At 43.1% G+C, this 26,602-nt stretch overlaps 1 protein-coding gene across 2 annotated transcripts in view; it reads left to right on the plus strand.

The window, feature by feature from the left end:
* The window catches only part of ITGAV (integrin subunit alpha V), an 84,406-nt gene that overhangs the window by 45,682 nt on the left and 12,122 nt on the right, over window positions 1-26,602 (plus strand). For both annotated transcript variants that reach the window (XM_084800185.1, XM_084800186.1), the window contains exons 9-24: window positions 669-712; window positions 1,851-1,907; window positions 3,318-3,370; window positions 4,325-4,527; window positions 7,996-8,187; window positions 10,110-10,155; window positions 11,421-11,528; window positions 13,565-13,623; window positions 15,702-15,856; window positions 18,879-19,016; window positions 21,188-21,255; window positions 21,951-22,098; window positions 22,809-22,901; window positions 25,251-25,330; window positions 25,692-25,772; window positions 26,184-26,289. In XM_084800185.1, coding sequence (XP_084656311.1) covers window positions 669-712; window positions 1,851-1,907; window positions 3,318-3,370; window positions 4,325-4,527; window positions 7,996-8,187; window positions 10,110-10,155; window positions 11,421-11,528; window positions 13,565-13,623; window positions 15,702-15,856; window positions 18,879-19,016; window positions 21,188-21,255; window positions 21,951-22,098; window positions 22,809-22,901; window positions 25,251-25,330; window positions 25,692-25,772; window positions 26,184-26,289 — 1,631 coding nt within the window. The remainder of the gene's footprint in view (window positions 1-668; window positions 713-1,850; window positions 1,908-3,317; window positions 3,371-4,324; window positions 4,528-7,995; window positions 8,188-10,109; window positions 10,156-11,420; window positions 11,529-13,564; window positions 13,624-15,701; window positions 15,857-18,878; window positions 19,017-21,187; window positions 21,256-21,950; window positions 22,099-22,808; window positions 22,902-25,250; window positions 25,331-25,691; window positions 25,773-26,183; window positions 26,290-26,602) is intronic.

The following is a 26,602-nucleotide window of genomic DNA, read 5'->3' on the forward strand; positions in this document are numbered from 1 at the left end:
GGCTGGAGCTGGTTCTGCCTGATGGAGAGGCTTTTCCTCTTCTGGGTTGATTATGGCTTAGTCTGAAGCGAACTGTTGGTCCCCCACCCCCAACCCCCATCCTCCTGGCCTTGCTCCAGAGGTCAGTGTCGCAGTGCTGCACATGATGGCATTGAGGCTGCTCTGGCTGCAGCCACCAGCCTCATTTCAGTTTACTTCGTATTGTTTTTCCTTATTCTAAGCATTGCTTTTCTTACTTGCTATAGCACATGGTCTTTCTATTCCTGTTTAGTGAGGCGGCAAGTGGCCTGAGGGCTCACTTGCATGCATTTGAGTTCCTGGTCGTCCTTGAAATCACTCTGTAGACCAACCTGGCCTCAAACTTTATCTGCCCGCCTCCACAGGGATTTTCCTGCCTCTGCCTCCCAAGCATTGGTATTAAAGATGTGTGCTACCATGCTTGGCTTATTTGAGTTCTTAATAATGTCTTTATGATTTACAAATTATGGTTTCATGGTTTAAAATGCAAGGTAGGGTGTTCTGTATGCAACATCAATTTTAAAAAATCTCTAGAGTTTGTTTTCTATTGGATTAATAACATTTAAATCTCTCTGGCAGAGTACCTCTATCTGTAAAGTCTAGTGTTTGTCTTAAAAATGAGTAACTATGGTTTCATTTTCTTCCCCCAGATTTTGTTTCAGGAGTTCCAAGAGCAGCAAGGACTTTGGGAATGGTAGGAGTGAAAGATGTGGTTTTAAATATGGGGGGCAGGGCCTGGGAGATGGTCAGAGGATGGGACAGTTCTTACCTCACAAGCATGAGGACCTGTCTTTGGATCACTAGCACGCATGTGAATGTAGGCCCATCATACTGTAACCAGCATGCATGTGAACGTAGGCCCATCATACTGTAACCAGCACACATGTGAACGTAGGCCCATCATACTGTAACCAGCACGCATGTGAACATAGGCCCATCATACTGTAACCAGCACACATGTGAACATAGGCCCATCATACTGTAACCAGCATGCATGTGAATTTAGGCCCATCATACTGTAACCAGCACACGTGTGAACATAGGCCCATCATACTGTAACCAGCACGCATGTGAACGTAGGCCCATCATACTGTAACCAGCATGCGTGTGAACGTAGGCCCATCATACTGTAACCAGCATGCGTGTGAACGTAGGCCCATCATACTGTAACCAGCACGCATGTGAATGTAGGCCCATCATACTGTAACCAGCACGCATGTGAACATAGGCCCATCATACTGTAACCAGCACGCATGTGAACGTAGGCCCATCATACTGTAACCAGCACGCATGTGAACGTAGGCCCATCATACTGTAACCAGCACGCATGTGAATGTAGGCCCATCACACTGTAACCAGCACGCATGTGAACGTAGGCCCATCATACTGTAACCAGCATGCCTGTGAACGTAGGCCCATCATACTGTAACCAGCACGCATGTGAATGTAGGCCCATCATACTGTAACCAGCACATGTGTGAACATGGGCCCATCATACTGTAACCAGCACGCATGGAGGCCCATCATACTGTAACCAGCATGCATGGAGGCCCATCATACTGTAACCACAGTGTTGTGGATTAGGGTGTAGAGACAAGCAGCTCCCTAGAGCTCACTAGTCACTCATAAGGTTAATAGATGAGCTCCAGGTGTAGAAAAAGACTCTCAAAAAAGGATGAAGACAGTCAACCTTGACCTCTGACCTCCACACATATACTTAAGCACCCTTTCCCGTGCACATATATATTCATAAACATGCCCAACCCCTCCCCCACCCAATCTGGAGCTATCATTAATTTAACTATTTCAATTGCTTTTGTTTCTCTACACAGGTTTATATTTATGATGGGAAAAATATGTCCTCTTTACACAATTTTACTGGTGAACAGGTATGCTATTAAAATCTCACACCACGTTATAGCAATTCACTGAAGGAAATGTAGAAAGTGAAAATATAGACACCATCTGCAGAGTAACCTGACATGAGCTGAAGAGGGTGCTCTCGTTGCCCTCTTGTGTGCATGTGTGTGAAAGCCACAGTTTGTCTCTTCTGTTTAAAGTTTGTATCTTTTTTTCTTTTAAGATTTATTTATTTAGTGTAGAATGCCTTATCTGCATGCACACCTGCCCACCAGAGGAGGGCATCAGATCTCACTATAGATGGTTCTGAGCCACCATGTGGTTGCTGGGAATCGAACTCAGGACCTCTGGAAGAGCAGCCAGTGCTCTTAACCTCTGAGCCATCTCTCCAGCCCCTGTATCTTACTTTTGTCAGTTAGCATTTTATGGAACTGGCTTAATGAGCTCATTCATACAACACTATAAATAGTCTTCTGATAGGTTCTGTGTTTGTTTTTCCAAGACTGGGTTTCTGTCTATACTGTTGACTTTCCTGGACCTCATTGTGAAGACCACTCAGGCCTCAACCTCACCTGCCTTTGCCTCCTGAACGCTGGGATTGACGGTGTGTGCCACCGCTGCCCAGCTGCCTTTAGATGTTTTACCTTTGTTTTTAACAAAATATTTTGGTTTAGCAAATATTTTTGTCTTTGCATATGGAAGCTTGCTTCTGTTTGCTATTTAAAAAAAAAAAGACTAAAACTGTACATGCATGAAAGCAGAAAATTTCCCTTTGATGTCATTAAGGTTTCCTTAAAGAATGGCCTGTGACATCTTTAGTCCCAGCACTAGGGAGGCAGAGGCAGGCAGATCTCTGTGAGTTTGAGGCCGGCCTTGTCTACTGATGGAGTTATAACCCCCACCCCCACTACCAAAAAGTGTTTGGGAAGAAAAGAATGACCTACGTGTTTTAGTTTTATTAGATGCCCAAAAGCACAACACAGGTGTGGGTGTTATTGCTAGTATATACATAGTTGCACTACGAAATAACAACTCCTCAGTTAAGCTTAATACAAGCCGTTCTGAGTAAGTATAGATATGTTACAGTATTCTACTTTGCCTGTCTTAGAGAATTAAGTTACCAGTTGGTAACAAGTAAGGGAAAGTTTCACAGTGGGCAGAGAGAAACAGTTTTCCTGGTTTCTGTATCCTGTGCTAGAGCATCCTTCCCAGGTTGTGTTAGGCTTTGAGAGGGGGGGAAAAGGTAAGAAGCCTCGTGGTGGAGGCTCGGGGAGATGGTCATGAAGTGTGTGTAAAAAGCCTCATTAGCCAATCGCCACCAAAGCAGACAGAAAGACATTGAGATTGAAAGAGAAACCAGCCTTCCCGTGAGACACAAAGGTTAACCGCCTGATCCGGCTGCATGAAGGGTAAATGCTTTGTTCCATCTTCTTCTTCAGATGGCCGCGTATTTTGGATTTTCTGTAGCTGCCACTGACATAAATGGGGATGAGTAAGTTTTTAAAAAGTGTTTCCAAAAACCATTTCCCTCTGTGTTTACAAATGCTTGACTAAAACTAAACAGTATTTCTTCTGTTTCCTTCCTGTTAGTCTTCTGTCACTCTAAGAAAGCAATTTGACGCTCCCTAGTCATGAATATGAAAAAAACCTCTGAGTTGGTCCTAAGTTTTAAAATAGCTCTAGCACAGTGGCTCTCAACCTTCCTAATGCTGTGACTAATACAGTTCCTCATGTTGTGAGGACGCCCAACCACAAAATTATTTCATTGCAGCTTCATAACTATAATTTTGCTACTATTATGAGTTGTAACCTAAGTATCCGATATTCAGGATGTATGCTGTTCGACCTAAGACCCATAGTTTGAGAACGGCTGCCTTAAACCGTGACAGAGTAATTTTACGAATTCCCTGCCATTGAGCCATGAGAGGCTTGCAAAGGGGTGGGGCCTGGAGACTGAGTAAGAAAGAGGGGTTTTAGTAAGAATGTGCTGATGCGGGCTGCAAAGACTGCTCAGTGGCCAAGAGCTCGGCTTGTCTTGCACAGGTCATGGGTTTGGTTCTCAGCACCCACAGGATGGGTCAGAGCATCTTAGTTCTAGGTCTAGGGGGTCCAACACCCTGTTCTAGCACCTGAGGGCACCAGGCACATACATGACGTGCAGGCAAGGCACCTGTACACTGTGCTGGTGGGCCATGCCCTTAATCCCAGCAGAAGCAGGCAGCCTGGTCTACAGAGTAAGTTTCAGGACAGCCAGGGTTACACAGAGAAACCTTGTTTCAAACAAACAAACAAACAAACAGACAAAATCCTAAACCAATCAATCAACCAACTAACCAACCAAACACACAAATAGAAAACTGCCACCCATACACATAAAATAGAAAATGGAAGGAAATGCTGTCAGATGGAGTTTGATTTTGTGTGTGAGGACTTTTTCTTCTTTCAGTTTTGCAGACGTGTTCATTGGAGCCCCTCTGTTCATGGACCGAGGCTCTGATGGGAAACTCCAAGAGGTGGGCCAGGTCTCAGTGTCTCTGCAGAGAGCCTCAGGAGACTTCCAGACTACCAAGCTGAATGGGTTTGAGGTTTTTGCCAGGTTTGGAAGTGCCATAGCTCCTTTGGGAGACCTGGACCAAGACGGTTTTAACGGTAAGACCAAAGTGACTTTCTGTGTCACTTGAAGAACTCATAAGACTATAGACACTCTAGTGAGCAAACCTCCTCCCTGAAAGACAGAGAGGGCATCGTTCACACCAGTTTTAAAAACAAGTTGCTTTTTTCTTCTTCAAAAATGAGCAAAAGATTTCAAAATTTGGCTTTCGTAAGGAGCCTTCACTCCCAGGGAACCCTCTGCATCCTGCTGCCTGGCAGCGCCCTCTACTGTCCATTTGCCTCCAAGTGGAAAAACAGCTCCCAGATTCATTGTTAAAGTAATGGTGACTTAATGCCTACCTCAGGTATGAGTTTCCACTAATGTTTTTATAGTCGTAGCTTTATAGTGGCTGTGAAACCTTGGAAAGGTTGTGTATATTTTCATGGGGACTTATAAAGGGCTTCAGTTCGCATTTCAGTAGTTATAGGGTACCTTTAAAACAAAAGTTTTACTATGCAGCACTTTTTCAAAACCTGAAATACAGACCAAAATTTAGATACATAAAACATAGGTTGCAAGGATTTTTGTAAAAGAATAGTAAGGAGAGAAGAATTGTTGGTTAGTTTGCATAATCAGCAGTATATTTGGGTATGCCCCCAAATAGAAAGTTATTAAAAAGAACACTTGAGAAATTTGTTAGTATGACTCTGACTGTCTAGTGAAAGGCAATGCCTCAGCTCCTGCCATGTGGGCAGTTGGATGTCACACACCATCTTGAATAACCATAGAGGATATCAGAGGATTTCAGATTTAGTGAACAACTAGCCCAGGGTATATTTGCTTCCTAGAATAGTCTTAAATCTTTTTTTTTTCTTCATTGAAGAACATTTACAATTATAAAATAAAGCTCATAACAAGTTATGGAAAAACCACTCTAGGTCAGGCCAAATCATTACTTACTAATAATAAAAACCTTGAGATAAGAAAGAAAATTGTATTTGATTTTCTACCTTGTGTAAAATTAGCGGATCCCTTGCATGTAGTGGGCTGTTTCCCGGGATTTCTGGAACAGCTAAAACACATGCTGTTTCTTTGTTCCAAAGGTATTCCAGTCACTTTAAAGACATTTCCTGGGTATTGTCATCTTAATTTCATATTTTGTTATGGTCTTTGAAAACACCATGTATAAACAACAGCAAAAATCCTTGAAGTTTTGTGAAGTTTTTTACAAAGAAGTTTTAGTGTTTGACGATAACTACCCGAGGAAGTCTGTAGGAAACTGACGTAATGTCTTTGTGGTAGATTGCGGGAGCTATGTTTATGGAAACATGCGCATATGTGCTGTTAGCTAATTACAATATAATTTTGTTCAGATCTTCTAACAGTGAGTACCACTGTTCCAGTCCTCTGCCTGCTTAGATAGCATCACAAAGTTACTTGCTGCCATCACTGGATATGAAGCAGCTTAAGGGAAGAGGGTTTACTTGGCTCATAGTTTGAGGGCAATGGCAGCAGGAGCAAAAAGCACCTGGTCTCGTTGTGTCTGCTGGCAGAGTGCAGAGAACACACAGGAAGCCAGGCCAGGTGGTACCCTCAAGGCCTGCTGCCTCTTCCCCCAAACAGCACTCCTCTTCCTCCAGCTAGAACCAACCTCAGTGATGTTCCACAGCCTTCCAGGACAGCACCACCAGCTGGAGGCCAAGTGTGCAAACACACGAGCCTATGGGGGTCAGGGACAGGGCACTTCACATCCAAACCACAACCAAACGGATATGGAAAATAAAACAATAAGTTAGGCAGGCTTCATATTTTTACGTAGATTCAAGGTGACTTAGTGCAGTTTTTGTCGTTAATTGCTCAACAGAACACAACAAGACAGAGGGACAGGGTGAAACCTAAAAAGCTCAATCTAATGCAGTTAAAGAGGAAGTGATTTCCTGACAGTGCAAGTCTTTTCAAACAGGCAGCCAAGGGGGAAGACAGTAAGTCCGCATAGAATCCTGAGGGCTTTACAAGGAGACATTTTACAGTAACTAATCTTACAGATTAGTGTCATATTTTGCTGGGAAATTATTACTTAGTATTTTCTTAATGCATGTGCCAATTTGAAATTATCTTTTAAAACTTAGAAATGGTTGAAAGAACTATTTACATAATGCAAGGACATTTTTTTTTAAATGACATATTCTTAGGGCTTGTAGATACCTGATAGTCTTTTAGGTGCTGAAAATTGGAGGCGCTAATCAAAGCTGGGTGTGGGGGTGCGCACCTTTAAATCAAGTACTCTAGAGGCAGAGGCACACATCTCGGTGAGTTTGGGCCAGCCTGGTCTTCATATCATGTTCCAGGCCAGCCAAGGCTGCCTAGTGAGATCCTGTCTCAAGCAAAGCAAAATGCCAAGAAACACAGAGGGTAATTGCCTACACACATTCTCACCAGACAGTGATGGCACACCTCTAATCCCAGCACTTGAGAGGCAGAGGCAGAGGCAGAGGCAGGTGGGTCTCTGAGATTGAGGCCAGCCTGGTCTACAAGAAGGAGTTTCTTGTCCCCAAGAAAACAAAACAACAAACAAAAGAAGAAGACCATCACCCATACCTTCTTAAGGAACTCAGCATGCAGTAGAGTGTATAAATGTAGAAATGTCCTTTTTAAAAGGACACTAGAATTTGATTACCATGGTGTTTGAGATATTCCCAGCCATGGTGGTCTCACATAAAGAATGAGCAATCCAGGCATGTTTGGTATCTTATGAGATGTCACTGAGGAGGCAGAAGGTGGTTTAGTAAGGACATTGAAACAATTTGGTACCAAGTGGCCGTTAGAAGCCAAAGAGACATCCATGTCTCTTAGGCTGGTAACATCACAGAATGGAGAAATTGGCATATTATATTATATTATATTTATTTTTAAGACAGGAGTGGCCATTATGACATTACTACCATTCAGGGTTGTTTTAAAGAATTAAAAATGTTCATGTTGTTCTGGTATACACTGAACAAAATCAAGAAGCCAGAACCTTGAAAATTATGAACTAGCTTTTAAACTCGTGAGTGAACCAGAAGGAGGGGTCAGAAGGAACTTTAGTTGAATGTTTTCATGCGTTCTTAGCCCCGTCTGCAATTTCAGGTGATGCACTTTAGGTCCAGAAAGCTGGAGTCTCTTGTCCAAGGTCACACCTGAGGCATCTGTCTCCAAATTTAATGTCAGTTTTGCATAGTTTTCCTTGCGTTAGAATGCCACTTTTGTTTTGTTTTGTGTCATCTTGAGCATCTCACTCTGTAGCCCAGGCTGACCTTGAACTCAGAGTCCTTCTGTGTCAGTGTCTAGAGTGTTGGGATCACAGGCATGTGCCTCCCGACGGCCTAGACTTGCTATTGTACAGGACTTCAATGCAACAGTTTTCCTAACGTAACGTGTGGGTTGTGTGAATAACAGTGCAGAGACTCTCTTCCGGCCACCCCTGCCCACTTTCCTAGTTCGCTCGCCTGCCCATCATCCTCTCTGCTCTGCTTTTCCCACAGATATTGCGATTGCTGCTCCATATGGCGGTGGAGATAGAAAGGGACTTGTTTATATCTTCAACGGAAGGTCAACAGGCTTGAACTCCGCGCCGTCTCAGATCCTCGAGGGGCAGTGGGCTGCTCAGAGCATGCCTCCGAGCTTTGGCTATTCGATGAAGGGAGCTACAGATGTAGACAGGAACGGATACCCAGGTACTTTCCTTACAAATACATGTGGCTCTGGGCCCTTTCTGTCCCCAAAATGTTAAGTCTTCTTTTCTTGTCCATCATTCCGTTTAATGTCTCAATACCGACGAAGACTTTGCTGTCACCACTAACAGGGACAGGAAGAAAACAGCCCTGTTTTTAATGAGAGTGTTCAATATGAAACACACAGTCTCCATTATTGCCTTAAGGCTTATAATAAAATATCAGGAAAAAATGATAGAAGCCATAAACAAAAGCCAAATGCACATTTCAAGTTTTTAAAATGGCAGCTATTGCTTTTTGCTTTTAATGGACTAGTATTTTTAAGGACTGGTGCAATCATTGGTGTGTGTGTGTGTGTGTGTACACACACATGTGTGCCTGCGTGCTTGCATTGAGTGTACCTGCATGTGGAGACCAGAGGTCATGTCTAGTGTTTTTCTCCGTCACTTTATATTTTGAGACAGGGTCCGTCACTGGAGCTCATAAGTTTGACTAAGTTGGTTGAGCAAGTGCTAGAGATCCTTTCATCTTTCCCGCTACCCCATGCTAGGACCACAGGTGCATCGCACCATATCCGCCTTGGGTGCTGGGCGAATACAAACTCAAGTCCTCATGCGTTGTGCTCTTTACTCACAGAGCCATCTGCATAGCCTGGACCAATCACTCTGATTTAAAAACAATGCAAGACAAAACCAAAAAAAAGCGCACCATTTTACTGAATTTTTCCAATAATAATTGTGTGGAGTGTAAGTTAAGTTAGGCCATGATAAGGTCATTTTATGGGTGTGAAAAGTAACTGGAAATGGTAACTTGTCCAAGGTTTCTCATTGAATTAATCTGCTGGAATGAGACCATCAGCTAAATGCTTACACCCTTTCAGCATTACAATGGATGCAGGATCCAAATGGATCCTTTCTTTATGTGAAGTAAAATTAGAAAACCCAGATGGCCTTTTGTGGTTGAAACAGCCAATCTGGGTTCTGGGTATAAGCTGGGGGACATGCTTTTGAAATAAGACAAGAGGTTTGTCTGGGAGTTGGCATAATTTTGGAGCTTTTTTTTTTTTATGACTACAGTATGTGCATTACAGAGCTTAATATAGTAAAGTGTATCTTTCCATTTTCCCCCTGATGCATTCATACATTGTGATTGTTTGTTTGAGCCAGGTTTTTGTTATACACCACAGGCTGTCCTGGTACCCACAATCCTCCTGCCCTTGTCTTTTGAGTGGCTGTGATTACAGGTGTGCAGCGCCATGCCCAGCTCGCTCATTCATTCATCATTAGTTCGTTTACATGTATGTGCATATATGAACATAAGTAAATTACATACACATACATATATATGCAAATATAATGTATGGGCTTTAGTATCATATATATGGGTATTTTACCTGCATATATATTTGTGCATTGTATGTTCAGTACTCAAAGGGGCCAGAGAAGGGTGTCACATCTCCCAGAACTGTAGTTATAGACAATTGTGAGTCATCATGTCGATGTTCAAACTGAACCTGGATCTGCAGGAAGAGCAGCAGCCAGTGCTCTTAACTACAGAGCCATCTCCCCGGTCTGTGTGTGTGTGTGTGTGTTGCATGTGTGTGTTGTGTGTGTGTTGTGTGTCATATGTGTGTGCGTGTGTGTGTTGTGTATATGTTGTGTGTGTGTTGTGTGTGTGTGTGCATGCACCATATAAATATACCTATTTTTAACTTACCAAAATAGCATCATGCTTTATAAGCATTATATACATCATTGTGTATTTTATTCCCTTAAAATAACACAAACATTTATTATTCTAAAACATGAATTTCTTGTTTTCTATTCCAACAAATAATTGTGTCATATTTTATCTTATATTTTGGTATTTATATCTATATGTGTAATTTTGTTGTTTATTATTAACACATTTTTCTCTCTCTCAAGACTTAGTTGTTGGAGCTTTTGGTGTGGATCGAGCTGTCTTATACAGGTATGTTCCACATTCCTTAATACAGGGATATTCTGAATCATTTGAACTTTTTAAGTTAAGCACTCATTTGAATTTCAGTTTAGTTTTCTGAAATAGTGGCAATTTTGTTTGTTTGTTTGTTTGTTTTTTTGAGGCAGGGTTTCTCTTTATAGCTCTGGCTGTCCTGCACTTGCTCTGTAGACCAGGCTGGCCTCGAACTCACAGAGATCTGCCTGCCTCTGCCTCCCAAGTGCTGGGATTAATGGTGTGAGCCAGCCACCATTGCTCGGCTGAAGTTATTTGTTCTACTCAAGGTTTGCTATAAATAGTATATATTCAAGAAACCCTCCAAGAACAGAGAGCTACAGGGTTTTTTTTTAATATTTTAAAATTTATTCAGAAATTTCCCTCATTACCCTTCAATTTTGTTTGAAGACATTCTGCTGCATGTTTAGCCACTCTCCAGAAATGTATGAGTAGCACATTTTTGTGTGTCCTTGCCTTGTGTACACAAAATGCTGGGCTCTATCCCTAGACCCCCACAAAAATGAACTAAGATGATAATTTCATTTTCCAAGAAGAGGCTTGAAACTAAGTTGGTATTTGTGCCTCAGTCTTATGTGTCTTTAGAGGAGGTATGTCACTGCGATCCATCACCTGCATCATAGCCATAGAGAAGTAAGCGTCCAGATTTCTAGGATTGACTTGATCTGTGTGTATGTTTTTGTGCACCTGCAGACGTCTGTGCTCACCCCCATCTCCCATACACATAACTAAAAGTTTAAAAAAATATTTAAGAAGAGCACAGAGTAAGCACATGATGAATGCCATGCTGTATATAGTCTGCTCACTAACCAGGCTGCCTTCGGTTGTGAAGGCTTCCTTTCTCTGTGGGCATTCTTTCCGTGTTGCTATTCGTGTCTTATACAATGCCTGTCAGCACAGACGCGTTTATGGCGCTCACGTTGCTCACCGTGTCCTTTCAGCTGGTAACAGTTCTGCTTTATTGTGCTGAACTCAGATAGGCTGGCCAATCGTCCTCCTTGCCTGGAATTGAGCACTTGCCAAGGCGCAGGACCGAATTAGGTCAGTTGTGGGTGAATGAGACAGCTGGTCATCTGATGTTTACGTTTAGGCTAGTATAATGGTTGCTGCTATTCCCAGTGGTGATGAGTATTGGATTGCATTGGTGGTGGACGAGAACTTAACCAATCTATTAAACATAACATTTTCTCTCTCTCTTTTCTGCTTCCTCCTTTTTATTTATTTTTTTAACTTAAAACTAGAGCCAGACCCGTTGTCACCGTAAATGCTGGCCTTGAAGTGTACCCTAGCATTTTAAATCAAGACAATAAAACCTGCCCGTTGCCTAGGACAGCTATCAAAGTTTCCTGGTAAGGATCTTTGCTTAGTAGTAGTTGTGATGACTAATAGTTTAATCATCGTACGAGCAACACAGAGTTAGCTGGCAGGGCTGAAATGCCACTAAGGCCCTTCCTATGAACACAGTCTTTGTCCATGTTACAGATTAGATTATAGAGTCAAGTTTCAAAGAAGCTACCTAGAAGCTTCCACAAATAGTTTATAAGCTAACATGAGAATGATTTTTAATGTACTAAGTATGGTCAAAAGTATAGTCAAAAAGAAGGGGAAGATAAACAGACCGCAAAACATTTTAATTTTAATTATAAACAGGCCCTTCTGAAAATTTAAGTTTACAACAGTATGTGTTTTTTCTCATATTTCATATATGTGAATGTTACAAAAATTACTTTTCTTTAATATTTTGTTGGTCTTTTGCTTGTTACACATACACATACACACATTATTTTTTAATAAATTTAATGTCTGAGTTCTCTGTATCGTAATTTCTTTTTTGTCTTGCATATGGTATTTTCATGATTTTTGTTACGTTTTCATTTAACTGTACTATAGTTATTTTTTTATTTAATTGACTTGTGTTATTTTAAAAACTTTAAAAATTTCATGTATGTTAAAACAAGTGTAAAAATTAACTAGTAAGAAGTCTTGACTCAAGCCAGGCGGTGGTGGCACAAGCCTTTAATCGCAGCCCTCAGGAGGCAGAGGCAGGTGGATAACTGTGAGTTTGAGGCCAGCCTGATCTACAAAGTGAGTCCAGGACAGCCAAGGCTACACAGAGAAACCCTGTCTTGGAAAACAAAGCAAAACAACAACAAAAGTCTTGACTCATGTACAGTGAGGGCGGCTTGACTTGCGGAACACTCTTCATGTCCTTGCACAGAAAAGTCAGAGCTGGTGTGATGACACAGACACATGAGGAGATAGGAAAAACCTTTCTTGAAAAGAGTGTAAGAAGGACATTAGCACCACAAACACGACACGCATGCAGTTCTTGTTTTCCACTGGATTACGCTAAGCAGAGTGTAACACTAGTGCTTTGTTTTGCTGGTTGGCAACAAGCTGCTAAGGCTTTAGCTGCATTTGTACTGTTCCCCTCTGCGCTCACCTTTCCGGTGGGTGTTCAGTAAGTGTCACATATTTAGTCAAAATTGGTCTTTTGCTTGTCACACACACACATACACATGTACTTTTTTTTTTTTTATAAATTTAGTGTCTGAGCTGTTTGTATCGCATGTCTTGCGTGTGAAATTCTCATGATGTTTGCTACATTTTCATGAGAAGGATGCCTCGTGTGTGCAGATAAAACCCCATTTTACGTGAGCGCCCGCAGGTTCCTGTTCTTACAGCTGTGGGCACGGTGCAGAGTCACACATGTATTTTACACCACATCTCAATGAATAGGAGACCATGTCTCAAAAATTAGGCAAAGTGTGACTGAGGGAAGACACCCACAGTGGGCCTCCTGACCTCCACGTGTGTACACACAGGCGAGCTCCTCCCTCAGTGTATGCATACATGTACGTACGAACACAAACAGACACACTTAACACATAAGCAAATACCAGAGGCATATTCAGACACGAAGGAAGATGGAAACGTTTGTGATGCGGACCATCCGTTCTCTGCACCTGTATTTGTCAGTTCAACCCACTGTGCGTGGAAATGTATGAAAATATTGTATCTTTTCTGGGTATGTGCAGGCTTTTTTTTTTTCTGCTGCCATTCCTTCAAAATACAATTTGGCAGATACTCCCACAGTATTTACATTGTATACATTACATTATAACCATTCTGTGGGTGACCTGAAGTTGGAGGATGTCAGCAGCTGTATGCAGACACAACACCATTTTATACCAGCCCTCAGGATCAGGAAAGCCCACTGATTTTGGTGTCTGGCAGAGAGAGGACAGTGGTTCCTAGGACCTCCCCTCACCACCCCGGATACATAGTTACATTAGAAATGTGAGACTCCGGTGGGATTCAGTACTATACCTGAACTGGGTTATAGGGTTTACATTTGAAAACATTTTTTTTCCTTCCCTTGCAGTTTTAATGTCAGATTCTGCTTAAAGGCGGATGGCAAAGGAACACTTCCAAGGAGGCTCAGTGAGTATCTTGGGCAGAGTCAGCGTGCTGATGGCACAGCGGGTACAACGCTTGTGTTTCAGGGCACACAATGCAGTCGCTTAAGTTGTTGTTGTGGTTATCATCTTAATCTGAGTGCTTATTCTTGAAGGCATTTAAGATACATAATTACGCATAGTTGCTGCATCCTTTGGCAGCTCGTAGGCCACTTCGGAGGCAGCGTATTTGTTACTGGACAGTGTGAGCGCGAGAATGGTAAATAGGTGGCAGCAGTTAGCATGCTGAGTGGGGAAGGATGTGAGGTGAGTGAGGTGTCAGGGAGATGCCATTTTTGAGTCCATGGTCTCCTGAGAACCGGGGAAGGCCTTAGCCTTTCCTGAGACAGGGAGAGAAGTTTGCGCGGCTACATATAGTCTGAGTAGCCGACATCATTCCTTCTCTGGGGAAATGATTGATGTGGTCCTCGGAGCAAGGTTTGCCAGTTGAGTGGATAGTGGCTTCTGCTACCGAGTGGGATAGGGCAGAGGAGAATGCCAGAAGAGCTGGCTGCTCTCGGTGTGAATGTGCAGAGGGTGGCAAGCAGGACCTCACTGGAACACCAGGTTTCTGCAGAGACCACAAGGAAATGGGATGTCCCTAGGACGGTTTCCACACCTGGAAACGGCAAGTCTGAGGAGAAGCCTGCAGTGCAGTGAGCCCAGTGCATTTATCTGAGAAGCCTGGGTACAGTGAGCCCAGTGGATCTGAGAAGCCTCCAGTGCAGTGAGCCCAGTGGATCTGTGAAGCCTGCGGTGCAGTGAGCCCAGTGGATCTGAGAAGCCTGCGGTGTAGTGAGCCCAGTGGATCTGTGAAGCCTGCGGTGCAGTGAGCCCAGTGGATCTGAGAAGCCTGGGGTGCAGTGATCCCAGTGGATCTGAGAAGCCTGCGGTGCAGTGATCCCAGTGGATCTGAGAAGCCTGGGGTGCAGTGATCCCAGTGGATCTGAGAAGCCTGCGGTGCAGTGATCCCAGTGGATCTGAGAAGCCTGCGGTGCAGTGATCCCAGTGGATCTGAGAAGCCTGCGGGTGCAGTGAGCCCTGTGGATCTGAGAAGCCTGAGGTGCAGTGATCCCAGTGGATCTGAGAAGCCTGCGGTGCAGTGATCCCAGTGGATCTGAGAAGCCTGGGGTGCAGTGATCCCAGTGGATCTGAGAAGCCTGCAGTGCAGTGATCCCAGTGGATCTGAGAAGCCTGCGGTGCAGTGATCCCAGTGGATCTGAGAAGCCTGCGGTGCAGTGAGCCCAGTGGATCTGAGAAGCTGCAGGAGAAGGCAATGAAGCTGTGAATACCAGGAAGAGTCTCCACCTTGAGTATACCTGCACTCGAAATTAAACATTTGAAGACATTTAGAAAGAGACTTGAGGTTTTGAAACTTTGTATCATAAATTCCTTTAAGAAACTGCTTAAAGAAATAAGTATTAGAAGGCAGCAATGCTAACAATTGCCTATGGACTCATCTTAAGTAATTCTTAACCCATCAGGGTCTCTTTGGTCACACATATGCCTCAGGAGAGCCATATTCAGCTGTCACGGTAAAGGGCAGCTTCACTGGGAACACTGTGGCAAGTGTTACACACTGCTCATAGTACGCTTTATAATGACGTGGATACATGCTAATTAATATTTACTAAGATGGGCAGGACACTCACTGCTTGGATTAATGGGTAGAAGCTGTCTGTGTCGTGTGTGCCTGTGAGGGCCATGGAACAGGGCCTCCTGCACTCTACCACCAGTCTGCACCTGTTTCATTCTGTGGTCATCTTTCCCTTGGCTTAAATGAAAAGTCAGTATTTTTTCTCTGATAACTTGGTTTCACTACTGTCATTATAGTTGCATTTGGCTTTTTTTGGGGGGTGGGGGGGCGGAGGACAAGCAAACCATTTAGTTATTAGTTTCTGGGATAAATTTGTTACTGTCTCACCACAATGGCTAGGCATTTTAATGAATTTAGAAGTAAGTTAGCTTTCAGAAACGAGTATCTCTGCTCACGGGGAAACTAGATTGCTAGCACAGACCTGCCGGGACGGAACGTGTTGGTTATAAACGCTCTGGTTTGTGTAGACTTCCAGGTGGAGCTGCTTTTGGATAAACTCAAGCAAAAGGGAGCAATCCGACGAGCACTGTTTCTCCATAACAGGTCCCCGGGGCACGCCAAGAACATGACAGTTTTCAAGGGGGCACAGATGCAGTGTGAGGAACTGGTCGCCTACCTGCGGGTAAGGGACACTCTCTCTTCTCTTTCCCCCTCTCATGCGCATGACTTTTCCTTTCTGCAAACTGGTGTTCAGCCAAAATGAAAAGCTCAGAGAAACATGCCTGAGAAAACGGGCTTTTCCAGTGCCAACGCTAACGGAGGAGGTAGAGAGGTTATTCATCTCAGACGAGTGTTCAAAGAGGCCTTTTCCACTACAGTATCACTGAATGAATCATGGGGGAATAAACCTTACATCTTAAATATTGCCAAACTCTCAAGTCTGTAAAACGGTCCAGTGACCAAAAAGTAAGTAATCCACTAAATATCTCCAGTGGCTAAGTTTAAAATCCAAGATGTCAACCACTGGGTGAACCTAGTTTGAGGCAAGAGATGGAGCCAGAAGCAGCGTTGGGTCTGATTGTAGACACCGGCCAGGGATTGGGGTTTAGCTGGGGCCTTCTGCAGCTCGAGGGTTGTTTGATGCTTGCCTGACACTGCAGGGCTCCTGGCACAGACACATCCCGACTCTGGCATGAGGAAGCGCAGGACCCTTGCACGGGGTTAATCCAGTCTGGGAACCAGGTGAAGCTTAGTCAAGCAGGAACCTGTTTATTTATTTATTATGGTGTGTGGCTGTTTCACTTCCGTGTGTATATCTGCACCATGTGTGTGCCCGTTGACTGTGGATGCCAGAGACGGCACTCGAGCCTCTGGAACTGGAACTCTTTGGATTACAGAGCTGTAGTTGTTGTCATGTGGGTACTGGAACTGAGCATGGGTTCACTGGAAGAGCATCAAGAACTCATTTCTCCAGCCCCATAGGAAACAACCTACACTCTCCCACACCGCAACACACACACACACACACACACACACACACACACACACACCACACTTACTTTACTTTATGGCCAGAAGCACACATACACACACCACACTTACTTTGAAGCAAAGAAAGAAAGAAAAAAAGACGTAGCAATGAGTTTCCTATCATCTCTTTAAGGAATATCCCAAATTTCTTGATAATTGCAGTGGATAAAAAAGAATAGTCTTAGACATTCATAACACATCTGTCGTAAGAAGATATGAAAAACCAATAACTGTAGGGTCACATATATTGCTATATTTGAGAGATCCTACAGCTATATTTATTTATTTTAGGCTTTTTGAGACAGGTTTTCTCTGTGTTTTCTTGGCAGCCCTAGATGCTTTTTTGTAGACCAGGAAGGCCTCAAACTCACAGCGATCCCACCTGCCTCTGCCTCCCAAGTGCTGGGATTAAAGGCGTGCGCCACACGATGCCCAGCCATTTTTAAAATGGAACATTCGTTGAAGTTAGTTTTGGGGTTTTGCTTGTTTTTGAGACAGTGTCTCCTGACGTCTTGGTTGGCCTTGAACTTGCCTTGTGGCTGAGGATGACCTTGCATTCGTGATCCTCCTGTCTCCACATTCCAAGTGCCGATAAAAAAGAAAAAACAAAACAAACAAACAAAACAAAAAACCCAACTTTACACCAGCCAGGCATGGTGACACACGCCTTTAATCCCAGCACTTGAGGAGGCAGAGGCAGGTGGATCGCTGTGAGTTCAAGGCCAGCCTGGTCTATGAAATGAGTCCAGGACAGCCAAGGCTACACAGTGAAACCCTGTCTTGAAAAACTGGGCGGGGGTGTGGGTGGGGTGAGGGAGATTTTAGAAGGTGAGCTTTCTACATGAATAAAGAAGTAAAACAACAACAACAAAAACAAGATCATGTTACTTGGCTACAGAAAACACTCTGGTATAATGCACTCTTCAGGATTTAAGAGACAGTCATGAATTTCAACAAATCCAAATTAAATTTAATCTAAGTCAGACAATGTTTGTTAACTGGCCAAGGTGCGATGGAAGGAAACTCGTTGGTTGCTGATGATCCTTTTCCGTTGGTATGAAGGTTCTGGAAAATACACTATGGTAACACAGAACTGGTAAATCTTGTCCTTATATAAGGACTATCATTGCAACACATTTTTGTAATAACAAAAACAAATCCTAGAACAGACAAGCTGTCATCAGGTAACACACTCCCGGGCAGTGAAGAAGCAAGGATGAGTCTTAGAGTATTAAATAGAGAGAAACTTGAAGACTGTGTGTGACCCATTTTCAGTTAGCCGAAAGAGAAACAAGAACCGCAAATGAAGAACACACCGTTTAAGGACACGCAGTGTATAAAACGTGGCACCAGCAAACTGGGCGTGTACATATCAGCCACCATCAAAGAAGTGACCACAAAAGATGTCTAGACAGGCTTGGAAACACGTGATGTCAGCAGAGCAAGCAGGGGCAGGTGAGCTGCAGTTTCAGCAGGCTGAAAGGAAAGGAAGTCGGGCAACAGCCGGGCAACTTAAAGCCACATTAGTGTTGCTCCCTTTACACAGAACAGCGGGAGGCCGGTCGGGCCATCAAGTGGGTGGGGCTAAGCAAGACAGTGTACCCTCTTCTGTAGGCTTCAGATGTCAGCATTGAGAAGCGGGGAAAATCTACAGCGTTCACGTCTTCATCCCATTCTTTGGTTGCTAGAGGTGGGAGATCCACCAGGGTCACTGATGGGTTCTAGTAGTTTGAGCTAGCAATGGCCAAGGTAAGTCAGATGTGTAGCTAAGATGTATTTAAAAAGAACTAATGACAGTCTACAACAACTCTGAAGTATTACACTCTCCATAGTTGGCAGAGATCAGCTCGTGGAAGGCTGTTATGCACATGTAGTTTCTTTAGAGAACTCTGGTACACAATTAACACGAGTCATGTGTGTGTGTGTGTGTGTGTGTGTGTGTGTGTGTGTGTGACATTTTACATCATAAAGCTAAACTTGACGAATAGTTCTTACTGATCAACCACCTGAGTTTCACTTTATGCTTACTACGGTTACCACAGTTTCTCAGAGGTTGTTAGGACCGCAGCTTTGAGCGGTGAGTTCAGCCAGCTTCCGTGGTCCCTCCATTTGTGGGTTTCTCTGCAAACAGTTTAGGTTGGTGTCATCCTTAACTTGAAGCTCTTTTGTTTCAGGATGAATCTGAGTTTAGAGACAAACTCACTCCCATCACTATTTTCATGGAGTACCGGCTGGACCAGAGAACGGCTGCTGACCCAACAGGCTTGCAACCCATCCTGAACCAGTTCACCCCGGCCAATGTCAGTCGGCAGGTAATACGCTTCGCGAGTTACTTCTTACCCCGCCCTCTGGTCTTTTGTTAAAGTTTTACACTTGTGTTCTTAAGTGTCACGAGGGATTGCTTCCACAGTGTTGGTAGATGTTTAATTAACGAAACCAGAAGGGAAATGATCTGAATATTTAGGTCTGAGATCTTTAAACCTATTCAGTAGTCATGTGCACTGAAAGACAGGGCCACATTTCACACACATAAAGCAGTGAAATGATCCAAGAAAAACAATGGAAGTCCAGTTTTTAGTACTTACTAAACACCCACAATGCCTCATTTATCTTGGGTGTACATTTTGTGGTGTGTGTGTGCGTGTGTGTGTGTGTGTGTGTATGTGTGTGTGTGTGTGTGTGTGTATGTATGTGTTATATGACAGACTAAACATCTGGGAGGAGAAAGCTTCCCTGCTTGTTCTTTGCACACACTGCCCATATTCACACTGAGACTAGAGAAAGGCTTTGCCAGTTTCAAGCTGGAACTCTATAGGGAAGGCTTCGGCTAAAACAGGACTTCCTTAGGACCACCAGCTCCCAAACAGTGACACAGAGACTTTTTATATTTATTTTAAGCTTATGGCATTATAGCTCGGCAGATTCTCAGCTGCTGTAACCCGACCATACTGGCCTGACGTCCTACCCTGTGGGCTGTTACCTGTCCATCTCAGTCTCTAAGTCCTGGCTCCTGCTTCTCCATCCATATCCAGCTGGTGGCTCCTCCTGCACCTGGGTCTTTCCCACAATTCCTAATTCCTTTCTCTGCTGGAAGTCCTGACTCTCTCTCTCTCTCTCTCTCTCTCTCTCTCTCTCTCTCTCTCTCTCTCTCTCTCTCTCTCCTTTGCTACAGGCTGCTCAGTTCTTTATTGAACCAATCAGGTGAGGGAAGTGTATGTTTGGAAACTTCCTCACTCAGGGAAGCCTTCCTTAGCTTCCCACAGTAATCTTTTTCGTAAAGCAACACAAAGGTTCAAGCAGTCTGTTAATTCTGCCAAAACCCTTTTCAAAACGTCTTTCTCTAAATAGTTTTTCCATCTCGCTCCTGTATTCTATCACATGCCTAGGACTAGGTCTATCATAGGCTTCATAAGCATACACCTACGTTATCATTTTTTCTTGAACTTTCTAAGACCTTATAAGCAGCTTTTATTTCTGGGGGTAGAATTTGAGAATGCTAATATTGACAACATAGAAGGCAAATTGAAATATTTTTAAAAGTGTGTGTAATTTATGTATTTTAACAAACATTTGTTTTGTACCTTGATAATTTAGTGTATTTGTCTTTTTTGAGGGGGGGGCTATCCACTAGTAGTGAACTTGTGAACATAGTTCTGTGTTTGTAGTTGCTACTTGGGGATGAATGGATATTGTATTGATTCTTAATTTAACATCCGAGCTTCTTGGTGTGTGTATTTAATTGAGAATTTCTTTAGAAGTAACTTCTTGTCTGTGCCTTATAATAAATGTTTTGATATATAATCTATGACTATTTCTTTATAGCTCTAGAATTACTTTAGAAATCTTTATCATTATTATTACTATTCTTTTTTTTAGATAAGTTCTCACTAAATAGCAACCTAAGAATGACTTTTGTTTTCTTTTTTTTTTTTTTTATGATTTGTTCCTTCTATGTAATTTACCAAGATCTGTGTTCTTGCATTCTTTCTCTTCAGAGGGTTTTTCCACACTGTTCTTTGAGGCACATTCCCTTGGCCAGAGCCAGAAAAAAAAATGTTTAGATTTTCTGCCATTTTCTTCTGGCCTATTATTTTAATACTTCGGGGTTCTTTGCTTGTTTGTTTGTTTCATTTATTTCCCAATGAGTTTGCATATACTGGACTTATTTTGACCATTTTCTTCTTAACTTAATATTTGCAGCCAGTTTCTGTGATAGCAGCAGAGGCCACTGTCATAATGAGGAACCCTTACAAGGATGTTCACGTTGTCCCTGTTCAGATAGGCTAGCCAGGAGCACAGTTACAACCAGCCCTTACTTCTTGTACTAACTTTATTCAAAAATGTTAAGAGCTATTTTGAGATATACAATTTTTTAAGTAATTATATTTCATTCTATTTTCCCCCCTTATTCTTGATAACTATACTGACATGTTTAGAGATGAGTGTCCAGGATTCACTAGAAAACAATATCTCTTTCTTTTAGGCTCATATTCTACTTGACTGTGGGGAAGACAATGTCTGTAAACCTAAACTGGAAGTTTCTGTAGATAGGTAAGTTTTACTCTAAACAGTAAATACATGAGATAGGAAATTTAAATGGAAAAACACACCTTTCTGTTCGAAATGCTAGGTTTTGTTTTTTTTTTTTTGGAAGGAGAATCACTTACAGTAAAGGATAACTTATGATTTTCTTCACAATAAAGCAATTAATACAGTGGTTAAAAACACCCAGTGTGCTTCACTAAGTGCCTGGCTCAGCAGATTCATGACCATTAGCTTTGGTTGTACTGTGAGCCCTGTTTATCACCTTCATGCCCTCATTGTGGGCATGCCCTGCACCGAGAGCGTCCTTAACCACTCAGTATGACACATGGAGGACTGTTGTGAGAATTATCGCACACTCAGTATGGCACATGGAAGACTTGTGAGAATTATGGCAAAAGAATAGTTCACCTCTCAGCAAGAAAATCAAAGAATTAGAAGTACACGCACAGATACGATAAGACCTGGGCAATACAGGTAGATAGCAGTGATGTGTGACTGGCGTCAGCATTCAGCCAAGCAGAGAGGAACACTGAAATTGCACCCAGGGTGCTGGTCTCCATTTTCTGTTGAGCTGTGGAGGAGCCTTGCGCTTCCCTGAGACAGGGAAGGATGCCAGCAGCATGCCTCATCTCCTGTGTCTTTGAGCAGCCACCCACTCCCCAGTAGTCTCTTTTCATTATTGGGTTTGAATTAACTTCCAGCGATCAGAAGAAGATCTATATTGGGGACGACAACCCTCTGACGCTGACGGTGAAGGCGCAGAACCAGGGAGAAGGCGCCTACGAGGCGGAGCTCATGGTTACCATCCCCCCGCAGGCTGACTTCATCGGGGTCGTCCGGAACAATGAAGTAAGCAGGGCTGCCTCTCACGAGGTCACATTCCAGGTCTTGTTAAAATTAATGAGGTCGCCCGGGGCGGTGGTGGAGCACACCTTTAATCCTAGCACTCGGGAGGCAGAGGCAGGTGGATCGCTGTGAATTCGAGGCCAGCCTGGTCTACAAAGCGAGTCCAGGACAGCCAAGGCTACGCAGAGAAACCCTCTCTCGAAAAACCAAACCAAACCAAACCAAAACATTAATGAGGTCATTCCTATCAGGGAAGCCCAAGCTTAGCCATCCTATCTAAAACTAGATTGTCAGACAATAGAGTGCATAGCTCACAGAATCCTCTTCAGGCCTCATACCTAGCATAATAATTATTAGGTTTACGAGGCAAGCGTCTGAAAACTGGGCTCAGCAGGATACAGTGTGGAAGCCTTCCCGACATGCCGCTGGTTAGAGGCACTGAGATCAGAATCAGTCCTCCAGGGTCTTCCCAACGCTTGTACATGAAACAACAGTTGCAACAGCCTAGCTTCTTTCTCTTTTTGCTCAAAAAGATTTATTTGCTTCATTGGAAAAAAAAGGGGGGGAATTTAAATATCTGCATAGTATTGGGTAAGGGCTTTGTAGTTTCTGCTTTTTTTTTTTTTTCTTTTGGTTACTATTGATTTTCTTTTCAAATTCCAACCCTACTCATCTTTTTTTTTTTTTTTTTTTTTTTTTTTTGCCTTTCAAAGGCCTTAGCAAGACTTTCCTGTGCATTTAAGACAGAAAACCAAACACGGCAGGTGGTGTGCGACCTTGGAAACCCAATGAAGGCTGGAACTCAAGTAAGAAGTTTTAATTGAATGGGTTTTTCTCCTTATAAATAGAATACTATGTCTTTCCCCCCTACGTTTGTTTATAGTAATTTCAAAATAAATTGGGTTTTTCTTTGTTACTGTGTGTGTGTGTGTGTGTGTGTGTGTGTGTGTGTGTGTGTGTTTGTGGTGCTAAGTACTTAGCACCTTACACATGCTTGGAAATGGCTTACTGATGAGCTACATATTTAGCCCTATTTTGTTTGTGTGTGCTTTTAAGATGGGGTCTTGTTATGCAGCCTCAGCATGGTGACAAACTCAAGTTCTTCCTTCCTTTGCCCACTAAGTGCTGCCATTGGAAGGGTGGCGTGCACTGCCATGGTGGCTCTAGGAACCATATTTTTATTTAAAAACTTCATTTATTTACATGCATGTGTGTGACCACATGTTGTGTGCAGGTCAGAGGACAACTTCTGGAAGTTGGTTCTCTCCTATCATGTAGGACATGGGAACTGAACTCGGGCCACCAGGTTTGGTCATGCGTGTCTTTACCCACTACTGAGCCATTTCACTTGCCCTCCAAGTATTAGCTTTAAATTAGTCTTGATCTATAGCTTAGTTATTAGCCGTGTTCTGCTCATTTTAACAAGGATGCTAAAATTATATGGGACTCTATACTCTTCTACACTGCCTTCAGTCGGGTTAAACAGGCAAAAATATGATTTAAACTGAAGACCAAAATTATCAGTTTAGTGTTTTGAGCCAGGGTGCCTAAAAGCCACCCTAGCAAACGCCAGGGCCTGTTACTCGTAGGTGGGATGGTGTTGTATCATTAACATGGAGCCTGGCTTCGGAGAAGCGTAGCTGGACCAGGCTCACCTTCTGATAGTGAGCAGAGAGCCAAGCTCCCAGGGACGCTCTTCTCAAGTCCCCTAGAAAGGAAGCAGTGCGTGCGTGCCACTGGAATTATGGGAAACATGCTGGACATCTGATGCTTTACGGGCAGAGTCACTGAGTGGCGCACCAATGTCAGCCGTGTGCGCAGCTGTTGCTGTGGACTAAGCATTGCATGCTTCTGTAGGTGTGTCTCCACACGCAGGCGCTATTCTGCATAGATGTTCCCAGAAAAGAGTTTTTATTTTCCTTCCCCTCATTCTCTCTGGTTTTCTAGCTCATAGATCCTTTAATTCTTGAATTTCTCTCTCTCTCTCTCTCTCTCTCTCTCTCTCTCTCTCTCTCTCTCTCTCTCTCTCTCTCTCTCTCTCCCCCTCTGTCTCCCTCTCTGTCTTTCTCTCCTGTTCCTCCACTTCTTTGCCTTCTCCTTCTCTCCTCCTCCCCTTTGTCGTCGTCCTCCTCCTCTTCATCCTCCTCTTCCTCTTCCTTCTTTTTTCACGACATGGTTTCTCTGTGTAGCCTTGACTGTCATGGACTCTCTTTGTAGACCAGGCTGGCCTCAAGCTCTCAGAGATCTGCCTGCCTCTGCCTCCCTGAGTGCTGGGATTAAAGGCATGCGCCACCATGCCTGGCTTTCTTTCTTTCTTTTGTCTGTCTGTCTGTCTGTCTGTCTGTCTGTCTGTCTACCTACCTACCTACCTACCTACCTATGTATCTATCTATCTATCTATTTGGTTTCTCAAGACAGCATTTCTCTGTGTAGCCTTGGCTGTTCTGGAATTCTCTTTGTAGACCAGGCTGGCCTCAAACTCAGAGACCCAAAGGCCCCAGCCTCCCAGTGCTGGGACTGAAGGCATGGGCCACCATGCACAGCAGTTCCTGGTTTTTCTAAGTCGCCAGCTCGAGACTTTGCAATGTGAGTGTAGCCCCACAGAGGTCTCAGAGGTGCCAGTTTTTTTTCATGCCAGTTATGTGATCCCCAAGAAGCCTTCTCGCTTATAACTGTAGATCTTTGAAGTCAGTCAGGTTTTTTGTTTTGTTTTGTTTTTTTATTTTTTGTTTTTTGCCTCAGGGTTTAGCAATTAGGTGCTAGAGAAAGGGACCTGTGAAGTGCTGAGGGGGACATTTTTGGTTTTGTCCAACTCCTTTAACCCTCCATCACTTCCTGTCTGGCTTCTTAAGTCAGTCGCCAGCTTCCTGAGTCAAGTCTAATACTCAGTTGTCCAGTGCTTTTATTGGAAATTGAAAATTGCAATTTTTAGAAAGACAGTTAATATCATGGGGAGGCACGGTTATAATTGATGATTGTTAAATAGCCCCCATTATGACTTGAGTGGAAAATCAGATGTAATTATTTTGTTCACTTTTACCATAAACTCACAAGAAGTATAATTTAGAACACACTTTTTAATTTGGCTACCAAACTTGAAGTTTCTAATTTGGAGAAGACACTGACCACCATTAATGTCACGTTCCCTCTTTCAGCTGCTTGCTGGTCTTCGTTTCAGTGTGCACCAGCAGTCAGAGATGGATACATCTGTGAAGTTTGACTTGAAAATCCAAAGGTATGAAAGCAATATTTTACGACCAAATAGCCATTTTTTCCCTTATAAATATAGTACACACTACCATCTAAAGATGGAATAATGTTGATTAAAATTTCAGCACCGTATTATAGGATTCTTAAATAAGTATTTAGTTATACAAATGATTGTATTGTCAATTTGAGTTTATAAAACAATTAACCACTTAGGAAACGTTTCTTCATCTTTGAATTAAATGGCAGTTAAAATAATTGGTAGGGCTTTAGCTAAGTCTGTGTTGCTTTGAAGTCTTTAGTTCTCGCTCCCCTGAGTTTTCCCTTTTATGACTTTGATGATAAACAGGCCCAGTTCAGTCCTGAGCATGTTTTTTTCCTCTTTTCAGCTCTAATTCTTTTGACAATGTAAGTCCGGTTGTGTCTTATAAAGTCGACCTTGCTGTTTTGGCTGCTGTTGAGATAAGAGGGTGAGTGTGAATCTCAAATTAAACATCCCGTTGTTGTGTTTGCTTCTGAGGTGTGGCTACCCATCGCTGGCTTCTTGTGGGCAGCCAGCCCAGCACACTCTGCTTTTCCAAGGCAGTAGGCTCTGTAGAGATGAGGCGCTGAAAGTGCTCCAGAGCCCCAAGGGTCGTTCTGGTGGTCTTCTGAGAAGGGATGCTAACAACAACCTTACAGTATGCTGACTGAGCTTTAGCAGCAGTTGTTGACCTGCTCATCTCATGCACGCTGGTTATGCATTGGTCATTCGCAAGCTTTTCCTTTAAGGCTTTTAAAGCTTAGGACTGATTTTACTCCCTTGAACATAGAATACTTAGGGAAGTGGACCGACTGTGTTGCTTGATACTCATGGTAGGTTTTCTTTGGTTGTTGTTTAGAGTTTCGAGTCCAGATCACATCTTTCTTCCAATTCCAAACTGGGAGTACAAGGAAAACCCAGAGACTGAAGAAGATGTCGGGCCTGCTGTTCAGCACATCTATGAGGTTTGCAGCTAGCGACTGGACTCAAGAGAAAGCTAGTGAGGGGAGCCAGTGGAGAGAGCAGTTAAACTTCTTTTTAAAACCAGTCCTATGTAATATTTACGTGGCGTTTGTACAGCTTGAACATGCACCAGAAGTACTGTTTATAAGTTCACTTTCATAAACAAATCTCTTTGTGTTTAAAGAACACAAAATAACTCTGTCTGAATAAAAGGAACATCCCTTGTATATGCTCCAAGGCATTCTGAAGTTCTGACTAAAAACTGGAGATATGTGTCATTAAGCCAAGTTTCTTGTTGTCTATCGGAAGGCTATT

The sequence above is a fragment of the Acomys minous genome (genome assembly GCF_964271855.1).
Source record: "Acomys minous genome assembly, chromosome: 10".
NCBI lineage: Eukaryota > Metazoa > Chordata > Mammalia > Rodentia > Muridae > Acomys > Acomys minous.